This window comes from Carassius carassius, chromosome 26 (genome assembly GCF_963082965.1).
Source record: "Carassius carassius chromosome 26, fCarCar2.1, whole genome shotgun sequence".
NCBI lineage: Eukaryota > Metazoa > Chordata > Actinopteri > Cypriniformes > Cyprinidae > Carassius > Carassius carassius.
In genome coordinates, this window is record NC_081780.1 from 16,945,339 (window position 1) to 16,964,900 (window position 19,562).

General features: G+C 35.9%; 2 protein-coding genes across 3 annotated transcripts in view; one reads left to right on the forward strand and one right to left on the reverse strand.

Annotated features, from left to right (window-relative positions):
- Window positions 1-805: 805 nt before the first annotated feature.
- Window positions 806-13,121, reverse strand: LOC132105902 (store-operated calcium entry regulator STIMATE-like). The gene is made up of 8 exons (XM_059511420.1): window positions 12,870-13,121; window positions 5,241-5,289; window positions 5,049-5,144; window positions 4,838-4,959; window positions 3,949-4,061; window positions 3,629-3,712; window positions 3,423-3,551; window positions 806-1,394 (listed from the first exon to the last, which is right to left on the reverse strand). The coding sequence occupies exons 1-8, from the start codon at window positions 13,012-13,014 to the stop codon at window positions 1,305-1,307; spliced, it is 828 nt and encodes a 275-aa protein (XP_059367403.1). The 5' UTR covers window positions 13,015-13,121; the 3' UTR covers window positions 806-1,304.
- Window positions 13,122-17,996: 4,875 nt separating this feature from the next.
- LOC132105903 (scm-like with four MBT domains protein 2) overlaps window positions 17,997-19,562 on the forward strand; it is a 37,860-nt gene continuing 36,294 nt past the window's right edge. For both annotated transcript variants that reach the window (XM_059511424.1, XM_059511423.1), the window contains exon 1: window positions 17,997-18,302. The gene's annotated coding sequence lies outside the window, so the exon portion shown is untranslated. The remainder of the gene's footprint in view (window positions 18,303-19,562) is intronic.

Consider the following 19,562-nt stretch of genomic DNA (forward strand, 5'->3'; position numbering starts at 1 on the left):
TAAAACTTCCCAGCTGCTCCAAAAGGCAGTTCCAGAAAAAAGTCATTTATTATATTTACTTTTTTTTTTTTTTACATTTTAAGATGGCAGATGATCTGAGAGAAACGTTGACAAAGGAATCTGTTTACCTTTTGTGTTGTTAGCTTAGCCCCATGCTAACATCAGACTCGGGGCATGTTTAAATGAAAAACAAAGTGTGTTTTTCATGTACAGTTGACAACATTGCATGTTCATGACATTACAGTTTACACAAATTTGTGTTTTTGTAGTTTACACTGAAACGATAACGGTTTTCAAAACCTTGCACTTTTTCAAATCCATTTTCAAAAGTTTGGGTTTTCAGATGCACAAAGCACCATTAGCGTGTATTGAACAGCCACAATGCAATTGTTTCTTCCCGTTTTTAGTTAAAAATGGTGTTTTGAAGACACTCCTCAATTGAAACAATTGTAAATCTACTCTCCCATGAAAATATTAATTTAAAGCATCATTGGCACTCTCCCAGAAGAAGGCTGTTCCAGACCATATTAGCATACAAATTTCTTAAAACAAATATTGATGATAAACACATTTCATGTAATGCTAAAAAGCATCTATCAATCTAACTAAAAACATTGACAATTTTACATACATAGTATCGTCTCAAGTATTGTGCAAATGTGCCGCACATGACCTGAAAAGTAAAGCCAAACCATTTTGATCGCCATCTGTTGGCTGCCTCTCCATGTAAACAAATGGGATGTGAGCAAAACTAAATTATGAAATGAATAAAATTTATGCTACAAAAATGGGTTGTGGCGTCATGATTGTGAGTGTGTGTTTGGGTCTGCGGGAGTTTGGATGATACTTTGATACCGCGACTTCACTTCTTGATCCCTATTACGCAGTCTCCAAATTAATCACTACTGCGCAGACTGGGGATCCAAATTACATCATTTTCGCAAGATGACAGCGGCCATACTGAGATGTTTTGGCTTCACTTTTCCATAGTGGTAGGAAGGGGAGACATGTCTTCAGCCTATGGTACTGTGTTGTTAGCTTAGCAACATACTAATGCCAAACTCTATTGGTATCAACGGAGTCCCATCTCAAGTGTGTACTTGGCGTGAAAAGTTCTGAGTTGTGCCAAGTTGAAGTCTAATTAGAGTGTTCCAAAGTCACTTAGGAGTTTCCATTTCACTCTGAAAGGCATCTGCCTATTTAGGAAGTAAACATCAAGGCAGCTCACTAGGTTTAGGAACAAATATATAGTGTTTAAGCAATTCTGCCAAGTATACTTCTAAACGTTTGTTTTAAACTTCCATTCAGACTCGTATCAACACCTCTTCTGTAGAGACGTGGTCTTCCTGTTCAGAACACACTGTAGCATCATCTTCCTCTTCCTTTAACAGCACCTACACAAACATATAAACACAGTCTGAGGTCAGCTGAAGAGTCTGGTCAGATTTTACACATGATCGTTTACCCGTTCATGTGAGCTGGATCACTTTATAGTTGCGTAAATCTACCGATTATAAAACCACAAGCCCAGATGCATGGATTCAGCAGAACATTGATACTACACCAGTTTTTAAAGGGATACTACACCCCAAAATGAAAATGTTGTCATTAATCCCATGTCGTTCCAAACCCGTAAAAGATTCATTCATCTTCAAAACACAATTTAAGATATTTTGGATGAAAACTGAGAGGCTTGAGACTGTCCCATAGTAAATAATAGTGTCAAAGTCCAGAAAAGTATGAAAGACATCGTCAGAATAGTCCATCTGCCATCAGTGGTTCAACTGTAATGTTACGAAGCGACGAGAATACTGTTTGTACGAGAAAACCTTGACAGTGTCATTTACTTGGCAGTCTATGGGACAGTCTCAAGCCTCCTGGTTTGCATCCAAAATATCTTAAATTGTGTTCCCAAGACAAACAAAGCTTTTATGGGTTTGGAACGACATGGGGGAAAGTGATTAATGACAAAATGTTCATTTTGGGGAGGAGTATCCCTTTAAGTTCTCGTTCATATTGGCAGTCATCAAACACACTTATCCACAGATTTGGGTTCATTCTCTATAGCATGAGCTTATGGAAACATGTTCCAAATGTCACTGCTCCCGCCGAACAAATGGATGATTTGTGAGAAGCTGGCACACTTCCACAACTGGAGGAGTAAGGGAAAGAGGGATGAGAAAAAAATAAAAGAGAAGAAGAGGAGAACAAAGTAAAAGAGATGGGAAAGACACTGTATTGCCCAACAAATGAAGACATTTTGACCCTAGAGGTCAACAGCCTTTGGAAAGGTCTTTGGACAAATGACGCCAATATTAAAAAAATATCTGTCCTTTAATCACATTCATTTAGCACAATCCCATCATTCAAGAAGAAGAATACAATACACAAACACACAATCCAACTATTCATATACAACCCAAGAAACAAAACATTCATTTCAGCTGGCACATTTCATTTGAAATCATATGCCAGAATAAAGCCAAGCTACTAAAAAATGTAATTAGTCCAGTGGGGTTTAAATAATTTTGCTTCAGGGACCCAGATTTTACATTGGGACTCAAGTGGCTGTCAGTAAAATCAAACATATTATATGCAGTTTATTCATAAATCCAATAATATGGAAAATAGTGAACGTAGTACAGGCTGAATGAGAAAACACTTGCTGAATTTTGATGGTTTCATGCTCTTGACTTGGCTTTCTGATCATTTTAATCTGTATTTCATGTAGTCTGGGTCATATTTCATTTTGTTTTGTTTATTTTGTTTACGGTTGAGGTCAGGTTACACATATGTAATCGGTCTAATGAATGATGATGAATTTCCGTAAAAATAGAATTGAGTTTGAATGGGTACATCATGCTTTTTGAAGTCAATAACAGAAAATGTGCCACTCCTCCATTGCAAAACTTGGTAAATCCATGCCATTTTTACTATACACAATAATATTGTTAACTGCATTTTATTGTTTGCATTAGCTTTGTTTTTCCCCCTTGCTTTATTCTTCAGGCCTGAGACTAACCATCTGAATTAATCCAGACTAGAATGAAATGTCTTGAGGGACAGATGTGGGGAGCAGGGTCATTAGGATCAGGTTAAGGATTTTAACTGACTCATTTGTTCCTGGATGTCAACACCCATTTGTTAAACCCATGATAAAGAACATCCTAAGGATTGCACATGATGATATTATGAAATTTGGAATTCTCTTTGGTGCCACAGAAATGACACACTTCGATTCATATCTTGCAAGAAGTGACCCCTGAGTAAAACTGGCATTTGTTACTTTAAAGAACCATTGTATTTCTATCTAATCTGAATTCAGATATTGGTTAGATAATAATTCACTATTACATTACAATTTTGATCAAAACTGTGATTTTACAAGTGAAATGTTTTTTTATTTATTGGGACATGCTCACCTCAGCTTCGCCATTGCTGTCATTTGGCAACACCTCTCCTTGCTTAGGACAGTCACGTGAGCCCTCCAGGGACGTCATTTTCTTAGATCTCCGCATTGTTAAACTGTCCACCACCCAGAACATTATAAACTGAAACAAATATATATTTACAGAAATAAGTGCCATTATATTACATAACCATAGATAGATAGATAGATAGCACTCACATTTACAATGAAAGGCACGATCAGCATGACGATAGCCAGCTCCAGCTGTGGGTTTGGGATGTAGTCCAGAACCACCTCCTCCAGCTATAACACACAAACACACCAGCGGTCAACGCTTCAAGAATTTTTAAATGATAATATGAAATCTGTCTACAAATGTTTTGACAATATCTAGACATCCTACAGTGAGAAAGTATGAAACTGAATGTATGCCGTATGCACTGAAAGGATCAGAGACCAGTATTAGTTTAGGGAATTGATGCCAGTGGGAGTCTGTGTCACAATGACAGAACATCTGAGTGTGTGAATGTTTCTCTTACATTGGTCCACCCAGGGACGAGCAGCACCAGAGTGACCACACTTTTCTCCACAGCAACTATGAGTAAATACACTGAGCACTGAGCCAACCAGGCTGCTATCCGGGGAGGATCACCTGAAAGACATTCAAAAGTGTACTACAATTTATAACATTTCTGAAGTGCTTGACACTATTGCTATGTAGTTATTAAGTGATCAGATGTTAATGTTGACATTTCATCTCTTTTTTTGTGAAAGATACATACATGTATTTTTTGCTATACAAGTACATTATTTTAGTTTTTTTTATTATTATTTATTGAACGCTAGATTGGCAATTGTATTTAATCAAAGATTTATTTATCTGTTTATATAGCACTTATGTTCTTCCAAAAACAATCTTAAGAAATCATTCTCTTTAACTTTAATGAATTCTGGTAGTTGTATTATATTAATAGCACTGATTTGAGCATCTGAGCACTTTTTCCATTATAGTAAACTGGACATGGCGCACAGTCAAATCAGGGATTTCAAAACTGATCTGAGCAGAAAAACATGAACAACTGTTTGGCCGAAATCATGTGAAACCATGGGCGTACTCCATCTGTTTTGAGTGTGTGTGCACACGTGTGAGTGTGTGTGTAATTAGATTTTTCAATGGAGTTTTTACCAAGGGAATCCATCAGAGGGAAAAGGCAATGTGTGGAAACTACCCAAACATATTTGAAAACTATTATCATGCAGCGCCCTCTGGTGCTAACAAACGCCTCAAATCGATGCATCAGTCTCTCTTTTGCTTTGAATTTATGGTTTCCGTTTTCCTGAGTGTTATGACTGTAGTCTTGTACATTAAACTGAGCCCTTATCTCCACTGTCCACTCATTCTAACCAGCTTCTATCAGTGTAACTCACCATATTCTCCAAACATCAGCAGTGTTAGCTGTTTATGTTCCACTATCTTGGAAACAACCTTCACCTCCACCCAGATCACCAGCATTCCCAGTGTGGCATCCAATAGGAAGTTCAATAGATATCTGTTAAAAACAGAAAAGAACATTCGGTTAGTTTAATGCCGGGTTAAAGCAATAAACTTGACAAATAATCAGGCTAATAACTGACTCACAGAGAACAGGGATCTTCATTGGTGAGTGTGGACAAGAAAATGTTGGCAAAATGCATGAAAAGAGCCCCAATGGCCTGCTTCGACGTATCAAAGATCCTGGAGAAAACAAAAAAAAGAACGAGATTTTGCTCTCTGCTGTGCTATTTTGGTATTAGTTTGCCCTAATTCTGAACTAATGTTCAATATTATTACCAGATCCTCCATGGTCTTCTTATTCCGACGGGTTCACGAAACCTTTTCACTGGAAAGACAAAGATGTAAAGACATCTTAGAGTTAAAAAATAAATAAAGAACTATTATGTGCTGACCAAGGCTGCATTTATTTAATCAAAGACACATTAAAAACTATGGAAGCACATGGGTAGCGATATTCAATTTGCAATGTAATATGCAAAATGACAATGCAATATGTAAAATGACAATGCATTTCTGTATTTACATTTACATTTTCCAATACATTTGTGCAACGTTTGGTGCAAAATGAAAATGAAAATTAAATTACATAATTTTCATTTGCCATTTCATACACCAGTTTTAATATGTAAAATGAATACTAATTTTAACGCTTTATAAGTTGCAAAATTAAAATTAAAATGTATTACAGAAATGATTAGATATGTATAACATGTTCAAGCAAAAACTGTGGCAAAATTATCATTTAAATGCTATTTTTCTTAAATGCATTAACACTCACAGTCAAGACACTTACGATTGCATTTTCATTCAGTGTCCCGCAATGAATGTAGCAAAATTCAATGTGCATATTGAAAATGCATTCCGAGCCGATCACGTCTCCGCCCACTCCCGCCATGTCAATCACTGCGTGAACAAGGCGGGGCTTGCAGAAGGTCAGAGACTCAAATCTCAAGAAGAGGATTCAAGTGAGAGAACATGGACAAGACAGTTGGTCAGTGTACGTTTTGATCATTTCGGTTTATGGCTTCAATATTACATTCGCACTTGTGGGCGGCACTGAAACGCTGCTTTCATCTGATTGGTCGAATCGCTCAACCTTCAACTCGGTCTTTTCATTCTTTCATGCAGAATAAGAGTCAGTGCGAGTGAAGCAATGTAATGTCTGAAACTACACTCACTGTTAATTAGCATAATATTTGAATCAGATGTAGCTGGGCACATAATTCGTGCTGCTGCAACCTGCACATTATTTCTAGGTTGTAGTATTGTATGAATATTGTCCCACTGATAAATACAGTGCAAATAGTTCTGTCTCTTTGGAAAAAAGTGAAGTGGAAATAAAAATCAATAATAGACTGAACAGTTCCATGTCTGTAACATTTACCACTCTCATCTTTTAAGTCATAAGGCACTAGGTATGTGTGTGTGACATTAATAAATAATTGTAAAAATTAATATTGTTACATTTCTGAAATAAAAATAGTAAAATTAGCTCTATGCTGCTCAGTGCTCCTGTAGCCTACCCCAGAGCGCCCTCTCGCGGCTGTAGACAGTAATGTTTTGGTTCTGAATAAATGCGACTTATATATGTTTTTTTCCTCGTCATAACGTATTTTTGGACTGATGCAACTTATACAGAAAAATACGGGTAACATTATTATTATTATTTATTATGATAGTAACTGACACAGACTAGAACTTTAATGTTTCACCAAATTCAGCTCAGATCTTCAGACTCGTCTGACTCGTGTTGCTGAATAACTGGCCAGACTTACCTTCCCAAAAATCCTATTTAATTTTATTTCATAAATTTAACTATATTTATTTCCACTTCACTGTTATCCAAGGAGACAGAACTATTTGCACTGTTTTTATCAGTGGGACAATATTTATACAATACTATAACCTAGAAATAATTGAACGGGGTCTCTTGCAAGTCGCAGCAGCACGAATTATGTGGCCAGCATCATCTGATTCAAATATTATGCTAATTAACAGTGAGTGTAGTTTCAGACATTACAGTGCTTCACTCGCACTGACTCTTATTCTGCCTGAAAGAATGAAAAGACCGAGTTGAAGGTTGAGCGATTCGACCAATCAGATGAAAGCAGCGTTTCAGTGCCGCCCACAAGTGCGAATGTAATATTGAAGCCATAAACCGAAATGATCAAAACGTACACGTACAACTGTCTTGTCCATGTTCTCTCACTTGAATCCTCTTCTTGAGATTTGAGTCTCTGACCTTCTGCAAGCCCCGCCTTGTTCACGCAGTGATTGACATGGCGGGAGTGGGCGGAGACGTGATCGGCTCGGAATGCATTTTCAATGTGCACATTGAATTTTGCTACATTCATTGCGGGACACTGAATGAAAATGCAATCGTAAGTGTCTTGACTGTGAGTGTTAATGCATTTGAGAAAAATAGCATTTAAATGATAATTTTGCCACAGTTTTTGCTTGAACATGTTAGACATATCTAATCATTTCCAGTGTTGGGGAGTAACTAGTTACATGTAACGGCGTTACGTAATTTAATTACAAAATAAATGTAACTGTAATCAGTTACAGTTACTAAGAAAAAGTGAGTAATTAAATTACAGTTACTTATGAAATTTTTAAAGATTACAAAGGGGATTACATTTCACACATACACATACAGATTTAAATGATTTCTTCTGAGACACACGGCCCTATAATTTCCGCGATGCAGAAACATAGTCTGGTTCGTAGAATCCAGTCATAAAAACGGGATTGCTATTGCCTAACGCGGACAGAATATGCCACATTTTGGACAAATAAATCAAAAGTAGGTCAGTACACTTGAATCAAAGCATAGCCTAGTGTCTGTTAATATTAAGCCGCGAAAGACATTATGAATCCTGCACGTTCTGAATGTCTGTGGAGAACAGGCGCGGACCGGACATCTGGAGAACCGCGACAATTCCCGGTGGCCTGGCAGACGATTTGTCCCGCTATTTTAATATTATTATTGTATAATTGCCTGCCGAATGTACTGTACTAAAGCGATCATTTCCGAATCCGCCATTCGATAATTACATCTCTAATAATTCATGGATCGGTTAGTTGTGACTGGCAATGGTTGGGCGCGCGCGCTCTCCGCGCCTCCGCCGAACGGTTTGGATCAGACTCAGAGTAATCAATGCGAGAGAGGGAGACCGGAGTGGAATGTAGCGCACAGCTGGAGCAGAGAAGCAAAACTACTGTTCAGGGTTTGCAGTGCAGGTCAGTTTCATCTGTAAAGATGCTATAGTAGTTTTGTATTTGTTCACTTAGTCAAGGAGCAACAGCACATTGATCACACTCACTCAAAATACTGCATAAATGACATCATTATTATCTATTGTAATGTTGCAGTAGTAATTAAGCTGAAAAATAATGAGATTTTATTATAGGTTTAGGGGAAGCTACGACAGACAACTACACAACCCTTACAAAAATGTATGTTTTAATATTTTGCTATAAATCCAGAGACAAAGGTTACTATTGCCACAAAGCACACAATACACCATGCCACAAATTAAAAATTATTTTACAAATGTATTTATTTAAAAACAAATACAAATGGTAATCCATTTGCAAATAAATAAAACAAGGTTAATGTACTTTTATATAATAAAAGCATGGCAAATTTGTCTGAGGGAAAAACATGACTCATGAATTAGGATTTTTCTATAAATATATTGAAGTGATGCACTCATTTTGACATGTAGGCAATTTAGAAAGTATAGTTTTGTTAAATCTTGAGTATTAAAGTCATGAGAGAAATGGATAACAGGGCAAAATAAAGAGACTGAAAAGAAAAATGGAAGTGAAGGTGCAGTTCAGGAGAGGACTTATAATTATTTTGCATGTCCCCAAACTAAAGATTTAAACCTTTTTTATGTCAGGTCCATACAAAAAATAGTGTTGTCCATGAATTTGTTTGTATGAGTTAGAGATTTCCTGGTCTGAAATTATTTCCCAGTCCACCCCTCATGGAAATTGATGCAGACTTGCGGTTTCATTTACTATACATAGGCCTACTGAAGCTCGGAGTGATTTCAACCTCTGCCGTCTCGATATATTAGTACATGAACACATAAACACAATCTCTATCATGAATCACTTCATGAGCATTTAACTTGTTTTGAGAAAACTATCATCATATACAAAGAGCAGCAATGTTTCAGGAGTTTAGTACACAGAATAGGAGGTATGCTTATTACATAAACATATTTGAGTTGATGTATATGCTTTTATTTATTATTTTTTAATTAACTTTTTCTTTCCAAACTATTGTTAGAAGCAGTGTTTCCTGTAACTATGCAAAGATTTGGTTTCAAAAAAAGTTTCACTAAACAATTTCTTTTAAATTTTAAATTTGCATTGAACTTCAGATCAATCTTAAAGTAAAATGCATAACTAAAGTCTGATTGTGTGGTGGATGTGTTCAAATTTGATCATCTTAATTCAGGTGATGACGGATGGTGAAAGTCTGACAGTATTGAGCTCTACTTTAAGGTTAAACCTGCATAGTGTAAATGTTGACTAACGGTTGCAAATAAGCATTTATTAGAGATTTTTAAAAGTAATCAAAAGTAATCAGTTACATTACTTTAATAAAGTAATTGAAAAAGTTACACTACTATTACATTTTAAATAGGGTAACTTGTAATCTGTAACCTATTACATTTCCAAAGTAACCTTCCCAACACTGATCATTTCTGTAATACATTTTCATTTTAATTTTGCAACTTATAAAGCGTTAAAATTAGTATTCATTTTACATATTAAAACTGGTGTATGAAATGGCAAATGAAAATTATGTAATTTCATTTTCATTTTGCACCAAACGTTGCACAAATGTATTGGAAAATGTAAATTTAAATACAGAAATGCATTGTCATTTTACATATTGCATTGTCATTTTGCATATTACATTGCAAATTGAATATCGCTACCCATGTGCTTCCATAAAAAAACAGTAATGTTGTCAAATATTACAATTTTTTTATTATTATTATTTAATATACATTTAAAATGAATTCGATCATTAATGTCACATGATCCTTCAGAAATGATACTAATATGCTAATTTTGCACAAGAAACATTTCTTATTGTTATCGATATCTAAAACCGTTTTGTATTGCTTAATATAGTTTTGCGATTCAATCCTTTTCAGGGTTTTTGATGAACAAAGGAACACCATTTATCTGAAATACAAACTTTTGTAATATGATAAACGTCTTTACTGTCATGTTTGTTCAATTTCCTGAATCCTTATTGAATGAAAATATTAATTCTGATTAATATCCAATAAGTTATATGTGTTCCATAAGGAACACACATTGGCTTGGATGCAATGGAGGGACAAAAATGAGATAAAAAGGTTGTCTGTTTCAGTTAGTTAACAAAAATCAAATCAAGTGACATTTTTTTAAAAAGAAGAAAAATTGCAAGCAAAATATTTCACAAAACAAATTAGAAATGAAATAATGCTATCACTGATGCACATCACAACAAGCGCTCTCAAGGAACAGAATTACTGCATTGAATGCCAAAACTCTTTTAGCCCACCCTAACAGAATCTGACAGACATCTCTGGACGGTTTTCAAATATGCAAACGGTTAGTCTGTAAGCACCAGCCAAACAGAAGCAGGATGATGATTATTGAATGTCTGAGGAAACCAACAGTGATGACGTCAACAAAGATAAGCAGCCAAAAAGAAGCCAGGAAGTAGCCAGAATAACAAAGAGGAAGTGCATACAGTAAGAACACAAACATAAGCAGAGCTCTGACAGTGTTCATAAAGCACAGCTGTTACAGACAGAGCTTCTCCCAGCTTCGTTTTGAGCTCGAATGTCTTAATCTATCCTGAAAATGTAAGCCAAACTCCTCACTGGGAAAATAAATAAATAAATACATGAATAAACAAATGCCCATCCTCCGATTATAACTAATGATTAGGATTTCATTTTTTATTTTTTCCTGTACACTGCAAAAAGTTTAATGATCAACAGGCACAGCACAGATCCATGGTAATGTGTAACTTTAGAAAGGTCAGAGGTCATTTACCATGTTTTTGGGGGGTTATTCAGTGCATGACCAAATAATAATAAATTTGTGAAAAAAATAATAAATCTATTTTACATCCTTTGACAAAAATTATATATATATATTTTTTTTTTTAATGTGAGGCCTAAAACTCACTGCCATCATGCCGGGACATTGCTAAATTGGCCTTTTTTCACCTATTTTATCATCTAACAGGCACAAATCCAAATTCCGATCGATTAGAAACCTAACTTCATGTTTTTAGTTCTCATTCCTATCTGTACCCCAAATGTGGGACATGTTCCTCAAAGTTTTAATCTTACACCAAAGTACAAAAAAATTGTAACACTTTATAAATGTTCAGTAGCAGTTTGAACGAATATTAGGTCAGAATGGCCAAACATTAACCGAGCAAACACTATGGTGTCTCTTTGAACTGAATGATCACATGACATGGTTGGATATTGGGAAAGAAACAACTCTGGACCTTAGGGTTTAAACTTGAGAGGAAGGCCACGTCTCGAAGCCTCCAGCTTGAGTTTGGGATCTGAACATCACATGAGCAACAGGAGTCGATGCTGTTATCACACAGCTAAACTAGCTTATCTTTGAGCGATACTCGTCCTCACAGAAAAGGGATTGTTTGAGCATTCTTGACAGACCATATCCAGTCATTTTAATGGGAATCAATGCAAACGGGAATTACACGTATAGACAATAGATATCGCAGAAAATAAAAAACATGAATCTTTTTCATTTTCTGCTGACATCTCTTCGCTACTCGATAATGGTGATCAAGAAACCAATAGATCTTTATGCATTGTTTTTGCAAACGCCGCATGAGCCAATCAATTCCCAGTTGATAAAATCAGCCTACATTTTTTTTTATGAATTATTTTTTATTCCTTTTTTTTAATTCCCTTTTTCAGCTGTAGAAATCACCATCTTAAAATAGCCTAATATTTCAATGTTTTCTATCACCATTTGAACTGCACATACAAATTGTTACCAGATGACAATTAGTCTAAATGTCTTATTCCTCATTAAAAAATGATGTATGAGATGGAGACTGAAATGTGGTATAAAATTGAGTGAAAGAAAAACATTTCATAGGGCACAAATTTATGTGGGATATTATAATATGCAGTGCTATTGATTAAAAGTCATACATTTTTGTATTGCTTGATGGTTAAACACTTCAGATCTTGAATAAGCACACAATGTGAAGAGTGAATGAATTAAAAGCACCAGGAAGAAGGATAAAAAAAAACTGATTACAAGACATTAACTAAGGCCGGATCAGATTAAAACCATCACATGTTCTCTGTTCTGTACATATTAAATGTGTTTTTGTACATATTCTGCTTAGCCTAAACATGTGTCAGTTATTTGTTTAAATATTAAGATAGATTAAACATAAGTAGATCAACAAATGTCATTTAAATTTTGTTATTAGTCATTTTAAGAAGCAAGTAACTACTATAGTTGTCATTTTCTGTACAGGGAACACTAAACAGTAAACATGGCTTAATCTGGGTGTTCCAAACATGTTCACTGAATGAAATATTGTTGGTAACGTTACTTTTTTAAGTATAATATAAATGCCATGCTTGAACCAAAACCAAGTATAAAAAACAAAAAAAACTTTTTATGCATCACTGTACCACAGTAACTTACCTCCATATACTACTACAACAGCTAACAAACAAGACTGTAAACAAACAAACAAACCCCAAGCCACGTGCTACATCGTATCCACAATCAGAAAAATAAGAAAGAAAACACTATCACATCACACAGAAACATCGGTTCATTCGCGGTTTGGTTTAAAAATCGTAAGAAACTCACACATTAAAGTGCTGAAAGCCAGAACAGCCAACAGCCCCTGAATAAAAACACTGAACCCGTCCATCAGAGATCCGTCCACACAACCCTGATCCACCGGACCCACCAGGTCACTCATATTACTGCTGCTCCTCCACAAAACTAACATTGTGACCAGTATAAATCAAAAGAAGACTCATAAGATCATTCTCGGAAGTGAAATCCTCGCGCAAACGACTTAAAACAGATTTTCCGTTAGTTCACTGGCGAGAAGACGAAGACGAGAGACAGCATTGACTGCACACCACCGGCGCTGTCACAGTCGTGTCGAAACTGACCGATGTGGCACAAGACGAATCATTTCTCTCAGGTCACTTTCTTTCTTTCTTGTTATTTGATCAACACGGGGGGGGGGGGGGGGGGGGAAAGCGGCTTGCTGACGTCACCTCCTGCTGCTGACATCACCTGCAGCGCTTGTCCCACATACACCAGGACAAGCTACTCTTATTTACTCTTTGTTTGTTTATTTATTTATTAATTTTTTAACTTTATTTTAAGGTGTCCTTGTTACAGTGTAAATATACATTTAAGTACGGAGTAATATTAATTACTTACTATATGGTTAGGATTAGGGTAACTTGAATGTAATTATGCATACTTTTTTGTTATTATCATAGTAAGTACATGTAACGTATGTAACAAGGACACCTTATAATACAGTGTTACACTTTTTTTTTCTTCTTTATTTTTGAATTATATTATATAGAGTACAACGAAATCAGGTGCAAAATAATATATATATATTTATATATATATATATATATATATATATATATATATATATATAGATGGGGGGGGGCTGCTTATTGCACCAGGTCTATGACCATAGATAGATATAGGAAGCATGTTTCTCATATTCTCAGGTAAGTTTTCAAAAGTAAACTTACCTGAGAATATGAGAAACATGCTTCCTATATCTATATTACTTCTCTGTATTTTATTTATAAACCAAAGTGAACAAATAGAAGTTATTGATGGACCTCTTGGAATAGGGCAGTCAATCGTTCTAATCAATTCCAGTGTATGCTGCTATAGCCTACTTGTGTGATGCATCTGCTGGCCTCTTGGACCTTATAAAATCTAACATTATGAGAAAACCGTTCACAAAACACTGAAAATTACAGGCGTTTTTCAGAAGTTACCACAGCTTTTTTTCAGCCACTTTTCAGCCGTGACTGACAGTAAAAGGCGTGTAATGGGGTGGGACAGCTTGATTTTTTCAGCTTCAGTGATCCATACAGTAACTCTAAAGACATTAAGTTATGGAATGCAACAGTGAGCCAGAACTGAAGCGTGTCCAACAGAAGAAATGACATATGATACAACAACAACAACAGATTCATAGATTTGACTTCAAAGGACATACAGGCCAAATGAGGTGCATTAATCGGCAACTAAACTGTATTTGATTTATTGCTTATAAAAATGATCCCAAAGTAAAACAGTAAGAAATCACTCCAGTTTACTATCAATTACTTTGACTATGCAAACCATTTTGTTCAATAGATATTGTACTGCATTATTTTGACTAACAATGACTTTATTTACTATATTTTAGGAGCTGTTATCACAGCTGTGTACAGCAGCTTTTGTTTTGTTTTATGTTTTAAGTCATGTCTTCTATTATCTTGTTAAGTTTTGTTCACTGAAACCTGGAGGTGGTGTGTCTGTTTATTTTGTATTCATTAGTGTTGGGCAAAATTACTTTAAAAGTAATGCATTACACTATTTCATTACAGCTTTAAAAATTAATTATGTTACTTAATTAATTTTATGGAAAGTAATGTATTAAATTATTAATACATTACAAGACTTGATTATTGGTCCTTAATACTTTAAAAGTTATTTTACAAACGTAAAAGCCCTTTTCACAACAAAAGTGAAATGAAAACACCTCAGGCTGAAGGACATGTAAACTCACGTCTGTACAGTAGAGGGCGCAGCTAAAACAAATTGCATGAAGAATCTGATGCAGAAGAAGAAAGTTCTACACTATTCATCAAAAACAAAAATGAAATGCAAAGGTGTCATTTTTGTTTAGTATGGTTGAACTGGGTCATCAAAAGTCAATAGCAAAAAATAAAAAATAAATGCCCTGGGACAACCAAAATTGGGAGCACTGAGACCACAGGTATAGAGGGTGCTGTATTGGGACTATCGAACTATTGGGACAGATGGACTTGGGAGCATTGGGACCACCGGTCTTGGGACCACTGGGCTAGGGAAGGCTGTGATAGAACCACTGGGCTAAATTTTGTAGTGAGGAACAAGAATGAGGGTGGAACGGGTGCCACCACTGGCTGGGAAATGCTGGGGCTCATTGGGGAGCATAGATGCATCCCACAGTGTAGGGGGACAGGCAGGTTCTTATAGCGTAATTAATGAACTGATCCAATTTTAAGTCACATCTGCCTCCTGGCTGAAAAGACTTAACACGCTCATTGAGCCAAAATTGATATAAGCCATTAAAAGCTTTCTCTTCTCATTCCACAAAGCTGGCAGGAGCACAAAAGCACTCTGCATTGTCCTCAGTAGTGGTAGTCAGGGTTCTGTAATGTTTGATAACTCAGGAACTTTTAAATTATGGATTTATGAAAATAACAAAATACAAGAAACAGGAGAAAAGGAACAAAGAACAAATCTGAGCAAGCCAACTTATCATAATTAAATGGAAATGACACGGACAGAACCACAGGAGACACTCAAGCTTATAAACACAGGGGTGACAAAGACAAGGAACTAAAAAGAGATCCACCTGATCCTTCAAGAATCTAAATTAGTTATTTAGTGGATTCATAGTATTATTTTACATTTTCTAAGGATTATTTGATTAATAGAAAGTTAAAATGAACAGAAAAATTTTGTAACGTTAGAAATGTGCATGTATTTACTGTCACTTCTGATCAATTTAGCATCCTTGCTGAATAAAAGTAATCTTTTATACATATGTAGATTGTATCTAAATAAATAAATAAAGTCCTACTGAGCGAACTTTTGAGTGTTAGTATGTTTTAAAGAAAGAAAGCAATATGGAATAGGAAACCAAAAGGTTTTTAAGGGGTTAAAAAAACAAATGTTAATGTGTTATTAGTATAAACAGTGTATAGTAGTAGCCTGCTTCCTAGAGAAGTGCTCAATCATGAAACAACTAGACTGTGCGTAGACTTTTGATTTGACTTAAAGGACCAAAATATACCTCTAATATAAACACACTGAAGTATTGATGAATTAAAGAGGTTTTGAAGTCCATTTCCTCGAGGTGTGTGCATGTTAGACAGGACATCAAAACTGAAAACTACTAAATACTGCTATTTGAATGGGGGAAAGCAGCTGCACATATACATGGGGGAAAAAATGTGTCAGGTAACCTATAAATGTGTTTCATGTTAGCATCTAAACTGACTGTTAATAACATTTGAATCAAAATGATTAGGTGACACAGATAAAGGTCATTTAAGGGTCTTTTGCAGGTAACAGCTGCAGGTTTTTACAGTGTAGTTACAAATCTTGATACTGATATTTTGAAAATCATTATAAAACGGGTCTGTAATGTGCTATGGATATTTTCATTCACATACTTTTCTGAAGGCCTTCATACCAAAGTATTAACTACCAGATAATGTCCAAAGCTAATTTCCCTATAGGCAAAACTTTCAGTTCTATCCCACAGCATGGAGAGGATAAAGTATTGACCCACATTGTTTATCTCCTCTCACAAGGTCACTGCTCCAGCAGTGGTAATCTGTCCCTGGACGTGCTTGCCACAGTCTCCTCTTGTAGATTAAGCTCAAGGCATGAACCATCTGTTACTGTAACATCACTAAGTGGAAGCCTGTGCTTATTAGAGGAGAGCAGTTCTTTTTTTTTATGAATTTCACCTTGTTTGTGTACATAGTCTCCTACCTACATGAATGTGTGAGTGGTTTAGGGTGTTGATGGTGTTGCCTGATAAACTAACCCATATTTCTTTACCAATGCAAATGAGAACACTTGTTTGTAATGTAATTATAAATTTTTTTTTTTTTTTTTTTTTTTGCTCTAGAGAAGTAGTACTTAACCGTGAGCTGTAAACTGTAAAGTATTATATTGATGTCAACTTAAATTCAGCACAGCATTAAATACTGTTACCACAGGATGGCAATGGAGGACAAGATCAGCACTGAATTCGTATGTCTGGAATAGGATTATAATTTCTAAACAATATTAATTTTCAAAAAATTAATTTTTAAAATAAAATGTGCTTTGAGTTTATAAAAATAATACACTATTTTTACATGAATTTGCAATTAGATATACTGTAACATTCATTGCATAAAGCTGTGATGAATACGGACACTGTAAAATAAATTTGTTTGGTAAAATATGGCTTCTAAATCAAGTAAAGTGAAAAATTATTAGAAGTTTTAAGATGAGGTAGAAATAGACCATTAAGATTACTATTAACTTGTTGTCACTTTTTACAATGTATCCGACATTGTCATATTCATATAATAGCTAGTCATATTTTTGTAAATGAATGATATATGTACTTTAGCTATTTTGTTTTGATGACTACTACAATGACCCGCATGACCTTTAATGACTTTAAACTGAAAGCATCAACTTTTATTTGTGAAATATTCTGTATTTAAGATCTTGTCCATATTTAAGCTACATAATGTCACCAAAATATATGAGTTGTGGAAAAGATATAGCTGACAAAAGGAAAAAACCACTAATTAAATTATAGAAACGGTATTAATGGTTATTTCTCTCTTTTTGAGAATATATATATATATATATAAAATAACTTAAATTATACTTACAGACATGGAAGTAAAAAGACACTCCACATGTAAAGCGGTCAATGGTTTTTGCGTAAGTGTGAAGAAATAATCAAACAGATTATCAAGATGAAAACCAAACGAGGTTGCAACAGCAGCCCCCTCTTGTTTACACTGTCTGTGTATCAAAACCTAGTTATTTTCCTACATAGAGAGCATTTTTACCACGTTCGCTTACACGGCATTTTTGGCCATTGAAATGTCTAAAGCGTCCAAAAACAATTCACACGTCAGTGATGCACAAAAGTGTTGCAAGCGCCTATGAACACCCGATACTGTCCATGCAGGCGCCTCGCAAGGTTTGAAGACACAGCCATTAGTTTCCCCACACGGGGGAGGCGGAGGATCGGGCCCATTTCTATTTATATTGGGCTGAACAAATTTTGCAACTGTAAAGGTCAATGAAGGAGTCGGCTTGAAAATAATCTGTAGATGTTGAGACATGCGCAGATGCGGGATGATGCCATATTGGACACACTCACACACACACACACACACACACATACACACCGCTCCTGCTTCAACCAGAAGACCGGATCACTCAATTCAGATAGACGGAAAAAACTCGCATAAGGTAAAATCAACATTCTCAGCATGAACTTCATTCTGTAATAGTGATCGTGACGGACACGGGCTCGCGCTTCTTTGAGCGAATTTCCGCGTCCAGACGCTTTTTCCTCGTTAAAAACATTTGGAGGTTGTTCGCAACAGCCAGAAAGATACAGAAGCGTCTGCGTAAGAGTTGACAAAACGGTCCGAGAATTAAAGTAACCTTATTTATACGTAGGCTAGCACGAATGTCGAGCGACCAGCACTTTCGATTCTGCCGATAAATATATTTACGATCCGAAGAGGCGCGCGCTGGGAATGTCGTGGAAAATAACGTTTATGTAACACGCGATATTTTCGGCTCGTGTTTTTCCTCAAAGCGACTCTCGCTCTGTTATTGACTTTATTTTCCAAATGCCATCTGACCTCCTTTCGATTTCAAAGGACGCAACGGTCAGGCGTAAATATCAGCACTTAAGTTTGCGTATTCGCTCGGTGTTTCTAAATGTTTTTGGACGTCACGAGCCGGTCGGTGTACGTGACTCAGGTGCGCAGAACATGAGCCGACATCCTCGTTCCTCATGTGTCAAATCCACTTTCAACATGGCGGGTTAAGGTGTGTTAAAACTGCCATGCAAAATCTTTGAAGAAGGAAAAAATAAACCCGCGCTGGTTACGCGTCCAGTTTTCGTTTCTTTCGCTGCACCTGGACGTGCTTTAATCAATTAAATTTAAAGTGGCCGTTTGGCGACGTCGGCGGAGTTTTTTTCCGCTGTAATACTTCTAGAGTGTGCAAAGTACAGTATCACACATGCTCAAACAATATTTCCTGTTTCGCTTTGTGCATTCTTCGCTGTGCGGGCTAAAAGCCATTATTTTATTGGAATATTATTCCTGTTAATCAAACGGTCCCCCAGTTTAAAAAATAATAATAATAATAATAAAAACTATTCATTAAGACGTACACGATTTTCATCGTGTTCTTCTCAAATCAATTATGATGATTTTGAATTCAGAGTGATTAATTTTCCGCAAAATGCGAGTAGCTATTTATTGGATGAACTTTTATATTGGTGGATGTCCCTGTAAATCCATGGGGTTTTATTCATAGGGCCGGATTAAAGGGATGGCAGTAATGAAGGGGAAATGGAGTCGCGTTTGGAGATGAGATGAACTGAGATGAAATTACTTTTTTTTAATTCTCTGCCTGACCTGAAAGAGATGAACAGGATACTCCTCACGTCTACGCTCATAGTCTTTTAAGACTATCATATATAGCAGGCAC

Coding starts and splice junctions, on each gene's coding strand:
- LOC132105902 (XM_059511420.1), bottom strand. CDS start 13,014: ATGTTAGTTTTGTGGAGGAGCAGCAGTAATATGAGTGACCTGGTGGGT. Junction 5,290..12,869: donor GGCTTTCAGCACTTTAATGT/GTGAGTTTCTTA, acceptor TTGTCTTTCCAG/TGAAAAGGTTTCGTGAACCC. Junction 4,062..4,837: donor GCTGATGTTTGGAGAATATG/GTGAGTTACACT, acceptor AATGTCTTTCAG/GTGATCCTCCCCGGATAGCA.